Source organism: Lygodium microphyllum, chromosome 27 (assembly GCF_053477565.2).
Source record: "Lygodium microphyllum isolate KBCC chromosome 27, Lygodium_microphyllum_v1.1.10, whole genome shotgun sequence".
NCBI classification, from domain to species: domain Eukaryota; kingdom Viridiplantae; phylum Streptophyta; class Polypodiopsida; order Schizaeales; family Lygodiaceae; genus Lygodium; species Lygodium microphyllum.
In genome coordinates this window covers 92558975-92575769 of record NC_141161.1, presented here as the reverse complement: position 1 = coordinate 92575769, position 16795 = coordinate 92558975, and the positions used below count along the sequence as shown (strand labels likewise).

The 16795-nt window shown below is 38.5% G+C and overlaps 1 protein-coding gene across 4 annotated transcripts in view; it reads right to left on the bottom strand.

The window, feature by feature from the left end:
* LOC148012605 (uncharacterized) overlaps positions 1-16795 on the bottom strand; it is a 99862-nt gene that overhangs the window by 75833 nt on the left and 7234 nt on the right. For 3 of the 4 annotated variants that reach the window (XM_087669552.1, XM_087669551.1, XM_087669553.1), the window contains exons 3-4: positions 12611-12670; positions 12323-12457 (exon numbers count right to left, since the gene is read on the bottom strand). The exons of the other annotated variant lie outside the window; for it this stretch is intronic. In XM_087669552.1, coding sequence (XP_087525678.1) covers positions 12323-12457; positions 12611-12670 — 195 coding nt within the window. The remainder of the gene's footprint in view (positions 1-12322; positions 12458-12610; positions 12671-16795) is intronic. 4 annotated transcript variants of the gene reach the window in all.

Sequence of the window (16795 nt, the reverse complement as noted above, 5' to 3'; positions counted from 1 at the left end):
ATCTTTTGCATAGAATAGGTCAAACAATTGCATTAGCCCCATTGAGTCACTCATCACATACATAAATTCTTGTAGATTAATAAAATCGCATTCCTTGAGTCAAGATCTGTAATCCTAACTTGTAACCATCTTTGCTTTGTGTGATTCTTGAGTAAATCAAACAAAATTTGTAAAAGGGGTAAGTTAGTAGGCATTGAGTCACTAAGCTAATGAGGTGATCCCTTCCTCATCCCACATTTATTATTGCTACTACATCTCATTGAATGCAAAATATCCCTTTTTAATAAATCTTGCATTGCATGTTGTTTGATTAGCCTAATATGCTACTGCAATGTCTATTCTGGAGACTAAGGAAAATAGTAGATGTCAACCAAGTGACAAGATAAGTGTAGTGAAGGAGACCTAGGAGAGAGAAAGGGGAAGAAGATGAGAGAAGAGAGAGAAATACTAGAAGAAGAGAGAGAAAGAGGAGGCAAGCCATGAAAGTTGGAAGGAGGAGAAAATAGACTTGATTATTGATAAAACTGATGCCCTAATTGGGTCTCTCAATAGCTTATATACCATGTTAGTATAACTAGGTATTCCCATGCTAACTGGTGTCCTAACTGCCTATCCCCACTCTTTTACATTCCATCCTGACCCCGAAGGTTTTTTCCCTCAAAAGCAAAAAGAGGACTTATGGCTTACAGCAAAAGGGGGGGGGGGGGGGGGTTGCAGAGTACTACTCTGCTCAGCATTACAAAGGAGAATATAGATATGGGAAAGTATAATCTCATGTGGAATTGGGGCATAGAATTGTGTATATGATATATGACATGTGCAAGTTGATAGCATATGAGTTTGGCCTCCAATTCTTGACAATTAGGGGCTTACAAACAGTGGACAACATGCTGTCTAGAACAGGCCTGCTGGAGAAAACTGGTCATAACTTTTTATGGGAAGCTCTGATTGAGGCATATGACATGTCAAAACAAAGCTCAGGAAGCGTACTTTCAAGCCATATAGGTGACACTTGACTGTCATTAATGCAGGGTAAAAACTATTCTGAAATAGTGTATTGTGTGTAAGTTGTCTGCATTTCAGACTGGGGAAAATTTAGCTACTGCTCAATCAAAATTTCATCCTTAGGGAAAGAACTGCACTGGTGAAATGCTGATCAGGATAGGGATTTTCCAAGACAATTGCGTTCCCTGAGATCAAATGGATAACCTGCATAATAAGTATCAAGAGCACAAGGGTCATCCATACAAGCATGGGTCAACATACTACCACCGGGGTCAAAAGGATAATTGTGATCCAATGCATCCGTTGTATCATAGAAGTAATTCATGGTGTCATCATCAAGCAGTGATGGTGGCACAAGATCCTTACCCACCCATACGTGAGCATGCATTGACTTGTCCATAAACTCATTGGGAACTACTAGGTCAAGTTGGATTGGGGCAGATGAGGCTACAATCACTACAGCATTCACTGCATCAATCCCTAGGCATTTCATGTCCATGAGTTTCACATGCGTGGCTACTACTGGGCATTCAAAGTTAAGGGCCTTGGACTAATGGGGCACATGCTCATGAGCCTGGAGCAGTGAGATGCTCTCATCATGGCATCGTTCTTGAGAAGTATCATGTGGCTCATAAGGATGCGCATGTTGCTTATAGTAATGATGAAGTGGCTGATGATATCGAGCAGTCCATTACTAATAATGATGTTGCTCCCCATGTACATACTCATATACATTTGCATGATGTTGCCCATGTATATAGTGCTGTCTAGATGGTTGTCCATGTATGTGACCAGAATGTAGCTCATAAGAACATACATAGTCGAGTCAGATGCATGCTGCTCAAAATATTCACAATCATCATATGCATGTTGACCATAAGTAGGCGCATGCACTTGCCTTTGCACATCAAACCCATGCCAATGGTCATGGTACTCATAATGTCTGTGAGAATGCCCATACATGCCTTGCTGACCAAAATGCCCTTGGGTGCCATGCTGCCCATGCATTACATGTGGGCCAAACTAATTATTAGGACCTTGCTGCCCAAAATTCCCATGCTGCCCATGTGCACCTGCATTAGGGCCTTGCTGCCCATGCAATACATGTGAACCAAATTGAACATTGGGGCCTTGCTGCCCAAAACTGCCATGTGCATGCTGCCCATTACCATGTGCATGCTGCCTATGTGCACCTACATTAGGGCCTTGCTGCCCATGCAATGCATGTGAACCAAACTGAGCATTGGGGCCTTGCTGCCCAAAACTGCCATGTGCATGCTACCCATTACCATGCACATGCTACCCATGTGCACCTGCATTAGGGCCTTTCTGCCCAAAATTTGTATTTTGCCCTTGCATATAGCTTCCACTACGTGGGTGGTGCTGTCCCAAGGATGGGTTGGAAGGGTTCGTTACGGGTGATGGGAGGATGGGTTCACCATGTTGCATAGAGGGCTCACCCAGCTCATACGTGCTATGGGAAAAACCATGGGTGCTATCAAAACCTTGCTGGCCATGTCCCATCATCAAGGGGGGAGGGTGATTGGTCTCTCGAGGAGGACCATGCTCCTTGGGCTAAGCCGAGGAGGGTGAGAGGGTGGAGATGAGGGTGACCGTGCGCTCTACCAGCAAGTCCATCTTAGCCATCATCTTGCTATGATGCTGATCTTGGTGATTTTCCATCTCCCTATGGCAGTGTTCTAGCTCTCGATGCCGCTCAGCATAATGGGTCTCATGTTGACATAGTGTATCTTTAAGCATAGCAAAATCGTCCGTCTCGGGGGGCCCTTCTTCAAGCATGTCTTCATAATCCTCTTGGGCGGAGCTAGGATCATTCATAGATGCACGGGAATCTCTAATTTCACTCTGGAAGTCCTCTTGGGTCTTGGCTTTATCCTTATGACCTGCCATACTAGGTGCAGTCCACCGAACCCCCTGCCACAAAAACTGCAATATCTCAATCTAGGGAGCTCTGATCGGGGAACTTTCTAGTTCACAATGGAGAGGAGAGTGCCCTCTAGGAGATATGAAAAAAAAATTATGACAAAAAATATTCAGAAATGATTGTGAACAACTTTCTGTGCCTGTTCTGAAGGGGACTGCAGCCTGTCCTGCATGACCACTGCACACAAAAGTGGTTGTAACTCTCCAATGGGAGCTCCGATCGGGGAGCTTTCAAGCTCTACTTGAAGGTATCAATTCCCTCTACACAAAGAGCATAGGTATGCAATAACAGGTCTTATACTGAAAATTCTATAATAAGAAATGCATGGCTGAACTGTGTAGTCCACCCTGTTTTCAACTGTGAGAGGCCTATTTTGAACAGTCGATACTCTGTAGGGTCTAATCACTTATCAAACTAAATGAGGACCTTTGGGAGACCTATGAGCACCCTAGGGGACCAGAAAATACTTCTTCAACCCACAAGTACCTTTGTAAACACCTGTGGAAGTCTACAACAACATTTATAACCCCTTTATGAGTTGGAAGTTGTCTTGTAAATCATTGTAGATTGAAAGTCACTGCTAATATGGTCCAAACCATTGCCACCATGGCCAAATACATTGCCAATAAGAGCATAACCTTTTCAAACATGATCATCTCATGACCACATAAGCATCACTGCAAAATAGGGGTTCATCGACATCTCAATGTTAGCATGAGCATATGAGTGCCACCATAAGTGTCATTGCCAAAAAAGTCAATGTGTCAATATCCTTTGCAATTATGATATAATATCTGAGGCATAACCATACCACATCCATAGATCAATTAGCATCAAAACACCTATCATGCACTCCCATGTCTAACACTGTCATTGTCAACATGTCAAATGAGCTAGTCTGAGAGGCTGACTACAAGGATGCTTGTTGTGATACATGCAAGATAGAACACTGTGATTCCAAGCGTGCACAATTGCATGCGATCATATGTTGTCTAATGTGTACTCTGATCCAAATCGATTATGCCTTGTTCATCACATTAGTATGTTCAATCTTGCCCGCGTACATGATCTTTTGATGGAAGTCAAGCATCCATATCCCCATATCAGTATTGAGCCAATTCTCTGTTTTTGAGTCCTAGACATGTTCAGGTCAAGCAATCAATTTCATTACAAATACTAGTAATTTGCACAAAAATCCCAAATTCTGCACATGGTCTTCTGTTTCGGTATGATGTACAAATCTCTGTCGGCTCCATCAAAATACTCCAAGGACGAAAATGAGGGAACTGAATTGTGCATATCTTTAAAATGTAGAAGCCAAAGAAAAAATGAACAGCTTATTGTAGGAGTCCTTTACACCTAAGGGTGTTGTTGCAGTCGATTGTTGTACTCATAGCTCATGGAGAACAGGAGCTCTAAGGGTTTGATCTTATCCTTGTTGAAGGAAGCTGATGAAGAAGGATTGATCACATCCAGTCAAATAATAAAAGGTTTTAGTCAGCTTGCAGATGCTATCGATGACTTGTCTCTTGATATAACACATACTAAAGAGATGCTTTTATCTCTTGTATCTAAGGCAATAGAAAGCGGCTTTTTAAGTGCAGCATCGACATCAACTCTCTCATTTACCGACACAATGACATTGCAGAGCCTGATGAAGCCAAGTTTAAGCAGAAAGATGCTAGTATCATTCAAGAATATGTCCTTTCTGATGATGCTGGAGAAGTAATAAGAAGTCTGGAGGACTTAGCTACACCTGATTTGAATCCAGTCTTCTTAAAAAAGTGATAACAATAGCTATGGACATGAAAAATCGTGAGAAAGAGATGGCTTCTGTTATGCTTTCTTCACTTTATGCAGAGGCCTGATATAGTCCGATTCTGCTTTCTTCACTTTATGCAGAGGCCTGATACAGTCTGATGGGAATGGTAACAATTCCTGCCTGAAGAAAGATTCAGCTCCAAATAATCACGCAAATGAAAAATTCTTCCAGGAACATCCCCGAAGTTTGTCATTTACGTCTGTAAGCTTGACCAAATTCTGATTATTTGGCCAAGTTGCCTTGAGATGCTTCAGGATAACCTTAGTCTTTTGAGGGAAAGCAATGGCTCTTCCTATCGAGAGGACTGGATCTGAGAGTTTAAGTTGAAGAGCCAGTGGTAAAGCTCTAGAGATCACGAAAGGCCCTCTATGATTATTTGGCCAAATTGCCTTGAGATGCTTCAGGATAACCTTAGTCTTCTAAAGGAAAGCAATGGCTCTTCCTGTCGAGAGGACTGGATCTGAGAGTTTAAGCTGAAGAGCCAGTGGTAAAGCTCTAGAGATCATGAAAGGTCCGCTGTCGAGTCATCATTGGTGCCATAATTGGAGCAATGGAGAACCGATTAAATTGCGCCTGTGATGGCAAAAAAGGAAAAAACTAAGCTGAAACAAGATTCCAAGGCATGGCGAGGAGCTGAAAACCTATCATTGCAGAAAGGGAAGGGGAATAGGAGACTTCGCATTCCATCATACCTAGGAAGCTTCGAGCTTCAGACAGAAGGGGGGGAGAGAGAGTGTGTGTGAAGGGAGGAGGAAGGAAGTGGGAAAGAGGGAAAAGCTGTAGACAGTAGGCGGAGTAAAGCTTTTTGATATGGTCTTCAAGAAAGCTGCCATCCCCCTGTGGTACTCCATCACTGCTCCTTACAGCTCTTGTCCCTATTGTACCTATCTAAACTAGGGCTTTCTGTAAAATGTAACTAGATGTGAGGAAAGATAAGGAAGAAATGACCAAATATCTAAGCTCTCATACCAATTGTAGTGAAGGAGACCTAGGAGAGAGAAGGAGAGAAGGAAGAGATTGCAGAGAGGAGAGAGAAAGGGGAAGAAGATGAGAGGAAAAGAGAGAAAAAGACTAGTAGAAGAGAGAGAAAGACAGGAAAAGAGAGAGAGAGAGGAGGGAAGCCATGAAAGCTGGAAGGAAGGAGAAAAGAGACTTGATTATTGATAAAACTGATGCCCTAATTGGGTCTCTCAACACCTGATATACCCTGTCAGTATAATTGGGTATTCCCATGCTAACCCGTGTCCTACCCGTCTATCCCCACTCTTTTACAATAAGAGTGAGGTGACCCTTTCAAGAAAGATAATGAGATGTCAACACTCCATGTGCTCTTTATATAGGTTTTGGAAAATCTTAATGGGATCTTGATCGGGCCAAGTGGGCCCACCAAGAAACTAAAAGAGTGTAGCAAGCCTTTTGCTAGTTATAAAGTGACCTTCAACATACTCAAATGTAAAAATAGTCAATGTAAAAATATTAATAGACTAATCATGCACCTTGTTTACATAAAATTTTGAGTAATTATGTAAATGTTCAATCCCTAAAAAGGAGGGAAAGAAACTATCAAACCCTTATCAAGGATTCAATATTTACATGATTACTTAAAATTTTATCTAAATAGGGTGTGTGATTACTATGTTAAGATGATTACATTGATATTTTATCACTCTGGATGTAAAATGTAAGCTCAAAATAGCTAAAATCTTGCTAGGAAAAGTAGAAAGCCCACCAAGCCTGTCAAGTAATATGTAGAGCATGTCGGTCCATTGGGCACAAAACAAAAAGCTCAATAAGCTTCAAATTTCTATATAAAGGCAAGCCCGGGGAACCCATAGGGCTCTATTCTACTCTTACCTCTAGGTAATCTCTCTCTCTTTTTCACCTTGTATGGTGTATGTGATAGGATAGGCTTGCTAATTGGCATACACTATGAATTCAATATATGCTTGCCATGAGGCAATCTTTTCCTACCACTAAGTGTATATGTATGTGTATATATGTGTGCATGTGTACATGCACGTGGATGAGAGAAGGGGCCATCTTATTGGCAAGCGACCTAAATTTGGTATATGCATGTCATGAGGACTGATCATGCAATCCCCTACTATCACTCATTGTGTGCATTCCCCTAACTTAAATTTTTTTGTGCTCTTTATGCCCTTTAACAATGTTCTATTGTGAAACCAACATGATGTTTATCAAGAATCATTGTTGCCAATACAATAATATAATAATCCTTTCAACCCACTCCTTCACCTTTGAGTGGCAATTATTAAGAACAACATGCCATGTTGAGTGATAAGACATAGGGAAAAAGAAAGCCCCAAATTCCCCACTTGTATTCCATGCATGTTTTGAATGATCATTATCCACAATTCTCATTACATGGTCAGGAAAAGAAATCCCTAGCCAAGGCCATCTACACTTCTACTCATTGTGTCATACAAAAACTATCATGGAGAGAGGCTTGGTGGGCATGTGCTTTATTCTTGGACTAGTAACTTCCCCCATCATGTCACACTTGAAGCTCTCCATATTTTCGGAGCATGGGGTATTTCAGATTGAGAGGCATTTGGCTAGTTGACAATGTCACTCTAGGAGTCAAAAATCTCAACTTCACCACATGATATCCTTGCAACGAAATCCCTCTTTCTTTCGTAATGTTCTCAAATAGCTTTAGCTTCTTATTTAGTGGCTTAGTATGACATACACACATGGACTTTTTCCCACTATCAAGGAAATGGTCCCTAATGTGGCATTCACCACTAGATGTCACAATGTGACAAAAATTACACTCCCAATTCATATATCCACCTAAAAGATATTTGGCAAATCACCATTCTATCTCGAGTGACTTTTTTTTTTGGAGCTAGGAGTTGACTTTGCATTAGGCTTTTCAGAGAAAGAAACATTGGTTGTCTTTGAAAACTTGGGGATTTCGTGTTCTCATATTTTTGAATATGGAAATGCATAATGGAGGTAAAAGTAAGCGATAAAAGATTAGTTCTCTATAATGTTACTTTGCTACAAGTTACAACAAACTAGTAATACATGAAACTATACATAAAGCAATAAATTAGATAAATAGACAAATGAACTATACAATAATGAATGAAATAATATTTAAACTCTTAATATTATATGAAATAAGTGCAATTAAAAATAAGAAACATACACTCACATGCAAATACTATTCCTATATCGTTTTAACAAATACATATAATATCAAAACACTATTCATTTTGACGATACACTAAACACTTGTAATAAATGTTATGTACACTAATTATAGACACATAATGCTTGTGAGGCATGACATGAAAGAATTATGAAATATATAAGTAAACATACAATAAATATGTGAATGTTGAATACTTTCATATCTAAGGAATACACATAGACACCAGTAAACATATGAGAATATTCAAAACATTGCATATTTATTAAATATGTAATATTTCAATATAAGTATGTGAATACTAATGTTCATGGGTATAAAAGTTCCTACTTGTACATAACTTATAAAAAATAAGCATAACATTAAAATTTAAATTAAATTTTTAAACTAATGATAAACAAAGCTAATCATTATGAACTAATCTTTGTCTAGTCAAGGGACAACATAGTCCAAATCGCATCAAACAACAACCATACCATGAACTAACATTCCCCAAGGTTGAATGCTAGCCCATTAAAAAAAAACACACATATTTCATTACTATTTTCTAATACAATGGATCATACCTAGGATACATGCAACCCATGAGAGGACCAAATACCCAAGATATAAAGCACTTTGCAATTGTCCCAATGTTTGCTAAAAGCAAGTATCAAGACTAGCAACTAATCAAGGATTACATCTTGCTCTTGCTCAAACAAGTAACCAGATCTTATTTGCATATGCTTTGGAATCTGTTTTTAAGTATCCCTTTGCACATAATAGATTTTTGCTCATCTAAAGATTCTTAGAATCATCCACTCAATACACAAGTTACTCTAGGGTTGTTCCGTAGGAGAGTTCTTCATACAAGAAGGATGCACTCCCCAAAAGATCCACCCGAAATATTGAAAAGTGAGAAATGAGATTTGATTTCTCTATAAATAGTGGATTTTCTATGGTTTAAGGCTCACCATGCCTCTAGAAAGCTTGGCGGGCCCACCTCGGCTGAAACACCTTGATGGACCCACAAGGAAACACAAAAACCCATGGGGGTTCAGTGCTATAGAAAGTTTCACCACATTTACATTATCTTTAACATTATTAGCATAAAATAATATTTAATGATGTTATAAGATCACAAAAATGTAATCATGTTATCAATCCTTGCCCCTCATACATAGCATGGTCATACCTTATTCCCCTAGAAATTCGAGGAAATCATTGACAAATATGTAAGTATACAATGCGCATTCAAGAGGATGACTTAATTAAACTAGTAATTTGGAAGAGAGTCATAGAAACATTTACATGAGGGGATTTTTTAAAAGGATCTTTTAGGAAAAATCCATAAGTTTCTAAACATTATGGGGATATTTTTATTAAGATCAAATGTGCAAAGAATGGTACTCTTTATTATCTTTTGAATGCAGATGGTATGTATACTTTCTTAAGAGTCCATCCGTCTATTGGATGGGTTGTCGATATGTCCATCCTCCAACATTCCATCTATTCAAGCGGTATGTTTTTGTTTGTTTAATTACTATCATATTTTATTTTGACATACATGCATGATTCTTCATCGCATCCTTCATAGTTATCCTCTCACACCTCCTTCTAGTTAGGTAGCCACCAAGAAGGCCTTGAGTTGATCAATTATCCTCTCAAACCCAATATCCAACCCTTCCACTCCTCTCAGGGACATCATACACAAGGATTGGTCTATAGTCACCATCTACCTTGTGCCCTTAATTCTAGGTAGTTTTTTCTCAGAATTACTATACATAGGTAGCTCAATTCACTCCTAATGACTACACGGTGGTTGGTGTAGTCCAAGGCTATAATGAAACCTTGATGACATCACATCCTACCCTTACTATACTAGCCCTCCTTGGGCACACAAGCATAGGGGAAATTGGTAGGGAAGCAAGGAAAAAGAAAAAAATTCTATCACACGCTAAGCATGCTACATAAAAATTTAGCAATGCCCCTCTTTATGTCATGAAAACATCCTTTACTAAGTAATTTTTAATTCTTTAAATAATCGTAGTAAAAGAAGTGATTCAAACCCAAGCTACAAGAGCTTGATTAGGCTATGCTAACTTGATTTTGTAGTACGTGGATAAATTCTTTCAAAGGAGGGGGTGGAAAACTTCCATGCTAGGGGCAAACTCCTCATTTTACACATATATAGACAAACCTATATATCCTTCACATCATACGAGGCTTTTTTGACTTCACATTTGACCTCCGGATCAAAAATATTGATCAATGCATGTAAATATATAATATAGAAGGCTTTCCAAGGCAAATTAATTGTTCTTGTTCAATATTTTACCATCATTAAAGCAAGCTTAAAAGAACCCTACTCTTCAAAGAGGATAAATGAAGATGATAGCTCCTATCAAGAGGGAGGATGACCAATATGAGGCTAATAGCCTTCCTTGAGTGGATAGGGATGAGAATGAATTAAACGATCCAAGAAATACTCAAAATCTTCCTTAATATTAAATGATATCATATTACACCATAGCTAGGGTTATGGGAGCAGAGAATGATAAAGGAATGGATCAATATTTGTCCTTAAATCTGTACTATAGTTAAACCTTAGTCCAATATTCCAAAGGATGTCAAAATCCACATGAAAATGTAGATAAGATTATCCATTCAAGCATTTTTCCCATTGGTAATAGCCATGGATGACATCTCTTGACTCCGAATATGTATAATGTCTATCAATTTTTGTTGTAGAAGCTTCAAGTATCCAATAAGCATTGATAGGATGACTTTATGGTTGGAAATCCTGATTATTTTTGATTTGATCACCTAATGTCCTTCTTATTCCAGAATATGGGAGTTATAATTGCCAATGGCAAACAATAGAAGGCATCTTATAGGTTGAAATAAGGGATTAAGCAATCATGATGCTTAAAAATGGAGTAAAATGTCATCATGCACACACAACACAAAATGAATTTAGCACTCTTATCCAGGTGAGAAACTCAAAGCTCCACAAGATGGTTATAGCCATGCTCTATATGTTGCTGAGATGTAGGATCAAGTGGCCATTCAAGGGGAGAGACTAATATAGGAAGGTAGGATCCACATACTCCATGAAATTTTCAAGGGAATCTTGGACCAAAAATGACTTGAGAAAAGGTCACAACCTACTAAAATGGCAAGAAGACAACCACTTTTCTCCAAATCTTGTCCATGTCCTTCAAAATGGCCACATTTTACTTTAGTAGAGCCTACCTAGTCATGGTTATATGGAATAACTAGACAAAGACTAGATCCTCAACCAATGTAACCAATCTTTTATGCACAAAATCACATAAAAGCTTGAAAATGATGTCCCAAGTTAATCAAAGACTTGCTCTAATACCAATGTAAGAAAGATAGTTTCTTGTAAGCAAGAAACACTCAAAACGAACCATGAAATATTGCAAAAGCCATAACCAAGGTGGCTAGAGTTAATACTTAGATTATCATATGGAAGAAATACAATGGGAAAAATGTAGATGCCAACAAGATACCCACCTCTTGTTATGGTGGAGCAAGGTACACACCTCTTTGCTTTTGCCCAAGGTCCAAAATCAGGAATCCATTAGTGAAAAATCAACTAAATAAGATGTGAACATGTTATATTCTTAGACTTTTATACTCTTTCCTAAATGTATGCTAAACCTATGCTTTTTAATACATAATCCAAGATTGATTAGGTTGATAGATAACGGGTTCATCATTTAATCCATCCACCACTAAAAACTTGCTCATCAATCTCGAATTGGGTACGTCATGGTATCACAATCAAATGTTTACAATTTTTTTATTGTTATAATTGAGTACAAAAGTAGTAACATAATCATTACCAAATAATTTTATATAATATACCAAGATATTTCCAAATAAAATTCCCCTTTTGAGCTCATGTGGTATGCTCACATTTTGGGACATCCACCCTCCATGTAAGATATGTGCTTATCATGTGAGTTTTACATATAAAAATCTATACACTTTGTAAAAATTTGCTAAGAAAAGGTGATCATTTTTAGGATTGTGGAGATGAGATAAAGATTTCTAGCAAATGGGTGTGTTTTACTAATGAGAAAGTCACAAAGAATGGCCTTTACAAATAAAGCATGAACACGTAATAAATGTTTTTTATACATAGTGAACCCCTAAGATTCATGGTGTGCATGAGAAATTTCTCTACCTAAATGAAATCAACCATTATCTTTTTCAATATGTATATGTAGTGAAATATCCAAACTTCGTAGTTCAATTAAAACATGATAGATATATTTGGAGAATGCGATGTTCTCTTTTATTGATGTTAGAAGATGGCGTATCATACATGACCAAATTTTCTAGTTAATATCAATTAGCATACCTCATTTTGGATTTCCAATGATTGGTTTTTGACATTTCTTTCAAAAGGAGGGGGTGAGTGTCGGAAAGATTTGAACCATTTGAAACTCCCACTATTTTCTCGGGCAAGTGGTGCACTTGGACTATGTTTCACATCCTAAGACCAAAATGATCAATCATTAATGCACATTATATTCAAACATCATGGCTTTCAAAACCAACCAATATAGAAAGCTCATCTACATTGATAAACCATGTGCAAGTAAACAAGTACTAAGATTAGAGATCCTTGTACAATTAAAGGAGATACCTGATGACTTTCTGGAGTCCACATGGTTGACTCCATATTGTTAAATGATGCATCATAATCCTACAAAATGAATGTTAGTATTATGATTATTAGAAAGTGGCTTAGATCTAATATGTAGAAGGGTCGTGTGATAGTATCACAAAATACATTTTGTCATTGAATGTGCACTTTTATTGTTTTTCAAAGAGAGAGAAAACGAGTAAGCAATGGTCTATGTCCCCCACCATAAAATTGCATGTGCTTGCAAAGATTAAGGCTCAAGTCTTAAACCCTCCTTATATGCATACAATTTATTTGGAGTACATATTTTTGCATGCTTGAATATTCATTGCCTTAAATCACTTTTCAATTTTACTAAGGGTTATAATCTCATTATTTTACGATTAGTAGGCTAATATATTATAGCACTCCTCTAGCTACATGCAAATTTGTAATCATTAATAGATTGATTGATTATTATTGCTAATTGATGACATGGCTCAAATGTGTATGAAGAGTATATGTAGAGATTTGAGTGAAATCTTAGTAGCAATATAGATAAATATGGTGTTTAGGATTGGTGCCTATGTTATGTCTTAAGCGACCCACACAACTATCAAGCCAAGCAATGACCTCTAATATTTTTGAGGGTTCATATCTAGAAGCTCTAGTCTATAATAAACAAATGTGAAACAATTAAACATACAAGAAAACAAAAACCAAACTAGAAAGTTGTCAAATACAATTGTGGATTTAGCTCAAGGACATATAGTCGCTAAGATAGTATACAATTTCCAATTCTAGAACCGCATGTGAAACAAGTACAAGAATCTAAAAAATTAATTATACTTCTTAGTAAGTAGTTTTTCCCAACAATGGGGCAACTAATCCAAGAGTTACTTACTAACCACAAATCTCAAGTATTGTACCTCATGGTACATGTGAAAGCATAATTATTATTCTTACAGCTCGGGTAAGTTACTCATGAATATATGTGTGCATCACATGGGTTCAAAATAAGGTATTTTTAAAATTCCATTTTTTTACATATAGAAAAGTGTAATATAAAAGGGTTATTTACAAATTGAATAGAAAAGGGTTATGTTTTATTCGGGAAAAATTCATAGATAAGGATATTTAGAAATAGGCCATGAATGTAGGTGATATAGGGGATATACATATAGCTGACATAGAGTAACTTCCCCAAGTCTTAAAGTATGAAAAATAACTACTACACACTACTTAGCCTATGCAACAACATACTACACATGAGTTTAAATATCAAGACTATACTTTCCCAAAGCATGATAAATAGCCCAAATTCCTAAATATAATTTCTACAACCTAGTTGACTATTGAGAGTCTAAGAATTTTCACTTATCAAGAACAACACTCGCTCAAAAAAAGATAGATATTCCAATCTCACTCAAGAACTACACTTCTTCATCATGGGATTCAGTGTCACGCTTGGTACGTGTATCACGGTGTCATGGTCTAGAAAGTCTTGTGGCTTATAGTCACTATTGTGTTCTACCCATCACTTCAATTCTTGCCAAAGTGTGGAGTTTTCTCTAATAGTTCTCCCAATGACAAGGTCACACGAGTTGTTATGAGTGTGGTTAGTAATTTGCCATCCCTCTTTTCCTCCTCAACTTCATGGACTCCTTGCCATTGTTCTTGAACTGTTTGTGTATTCTTGGCCCTCTCATTCTACCCATGCAGTTGTTCACATGGTGGCATTGTCTCTCCTACCCTCAAATATGTGGGTGAGACTAGTGGGCTCATGGTTGAGAGTTTATTAATATCTTCCTCAACTATAGGTTTGGCATCTTGATAGGTAAGCTTGTGTTTCTTTTATCCATTCCTTGACCTTATTTGCAACCTTCAGCTGCTAGTTGGGGCCAGGGTACTCTCCAACCTTAGGGTTCCCTTCTCTCTCATCTTAGGACTAGATGTTTCTACTTCAGCACCTATGACTTGCTTTCCCTTGGTTAATGTGGTCTCACTCTTGGGCTTGAGCATTATTTTTGCCTCGGTTTTCTTTTTCCTCCGTCATCAACTCTTATTTCCTATGGAGGATGCATCCAAGTTGCTAGGCCCAGGTAGTAGTGAGATATCGGCTTGCTTGGTTTGAGCTCGTGTCATGACATTTAAGGGAATAGGTGTAGCATCATTGTCATGCGACTCGACACAAAAGAGTCCGAGCAGCACAGATGGTACGATTGTTTGCCAATATAGTGGAGGGCTTTCACTTAGAGTAGTCAGCAAACATATTTTTGACTCCACATTTGGGGCATCTCAAGTTAGCCTTCTCTCTATTTTCTTGCTTCTTTTTAGGGCAGGAAGATGAGCTATGCCTTGGATTGGACACATGTCCAATATGTTATGGGTTTCTAGGTCTAAACTCCTCCTAGGCCTCTACCTCTTCCTCTGCTTAAGGCCATGACCAGCACGGATCTATAGTCCATCAACATGGGATAGCCTTCTTCATGGTTCAAGTAAGAATCTTCCTCTAGTGGTTCCTCTATAAAGTGCACTAGAGCTTTGCTCGATGGATGGGTCACAATAGGTATTGGAGGTTTAGGGATTCCTATAGGGTTGATATCTATGTTGAGAACTATCTTGGGGGTGACTAGCTTTGAATTGTTGGGCACATGGAGGGCCAAAGGGGCTCCCCTTCCAAAATATGGTTGTCTAACTCCTGGATAATATGGTTGAGTGTAAGGCTCTTGTGTAAGGCAACCTTCTTGGTAGCTAGCACTGCAGGGCATCATGCTAAAATCTACCACAATTGACACAAGGCCTTGATCTAGGATTGGGGCATTCAAAGGGTAGGTGATTCCCTCCAAAGTGCACACATTGCACGTGGGGCGGCACTAGTCTTTGTATTGACTCTTGCAGTCTAGAAAGCTCCACTATAGCTTGGGTCTGGTCAACACTCTTCCCTTTTTCCTATTCACTGGAGATTGCTCATTCACTAGTTGCGACAACTCTCTCAATGTTTCTAATGGCATTGCTACTTTGCTACACCGTCTGAGAGCTTCTCTTCCTAAGCAAGTCATCTACTCATATGGCTTTCTCAAAGACTCTTGCAAGTACATCCCTTTGTAGTTTTGAGTTGTTTGCAAGGGCCTTCATTGCAGATCTCATTAATGACTACAATAGAGACTGCTCTCTCATTGGTTGCTCAACTACAAGTATTCTCTTATAGAGACTCCTCACATGAGTGATGTACTCTCGTATGTCCTCTTTGTCTTTTTGGTAGACATTCATTAGCTTAACAATGAGGTTATTGGAGTATTCTACCTCCGAGAATCTCTTGATGAAGAGATCCTTCATCTGGGTGAAGTTATTACATTTATCATTGTCTAGACTAGTGAACTAAGTCCATCCCTTATCTCCCAAGCAAAGACCAAATGCATGTGCTCACTGAGTGGGGTCCCTGAGATTATTAGCCTCACAGACCAGCTCAATCTGCTCGACGAAGTTGTAGGGGTAATTTCTTGTCTGGTATTTATCAGGTTGCTTTGCAAATATGAGTATTTTTATTTGGTTCCTTGCATTTAAGGTAGCTCGTAATGATGCTACCAAGGCCCTCCCACTTTGTTTAGCGCTGATATTATCTAGTAATCTTTTGGTGAGCAGTGCACTTACTATAAGATCAGCTTCCAAGACTCTCTCCCTATTTCCATTGCCTCCCATTCTATTCCTGCTTGATATGGCTAGGATCCTATGAACCTCATTGAGCTCTCACTCATGATACAAACTTTGAGCCCTTTTCTCCTGGCTATAACTTATAATACACTACAGTGCCATCCTTTCCAGTCTCCTCTCTTCCTTAAGGTTGACTATGATATATGCCAATTGGTCGTCCATGGTGCGCTATCCTCATCTGCTAGTCATATTGTGTGACAAGTTTCTAGATGTCGTCGGGGTGCTCACCCATGTTAAGGTCAAGGTTGAGGTCTAAAACTATTCTCATTTGAGCTGGTGCCTGCTATATTAGTTGCCTCACGACCCACTAGTGCATCTATGAGGTCAACTAAGCCAATTAGAGACGTATCCCTAATCTTAGTGAGCATTTTCTTCTCTCAGTAATGTGATGGTTTAGTCCCCTCTATGTCTTTATTCTTGGTTTTTTGGGTCCCTTGTCAAATTCTTGGGGTTGTACTCCTATTGGTGGATTCATTTTTAGATTAATTCCCC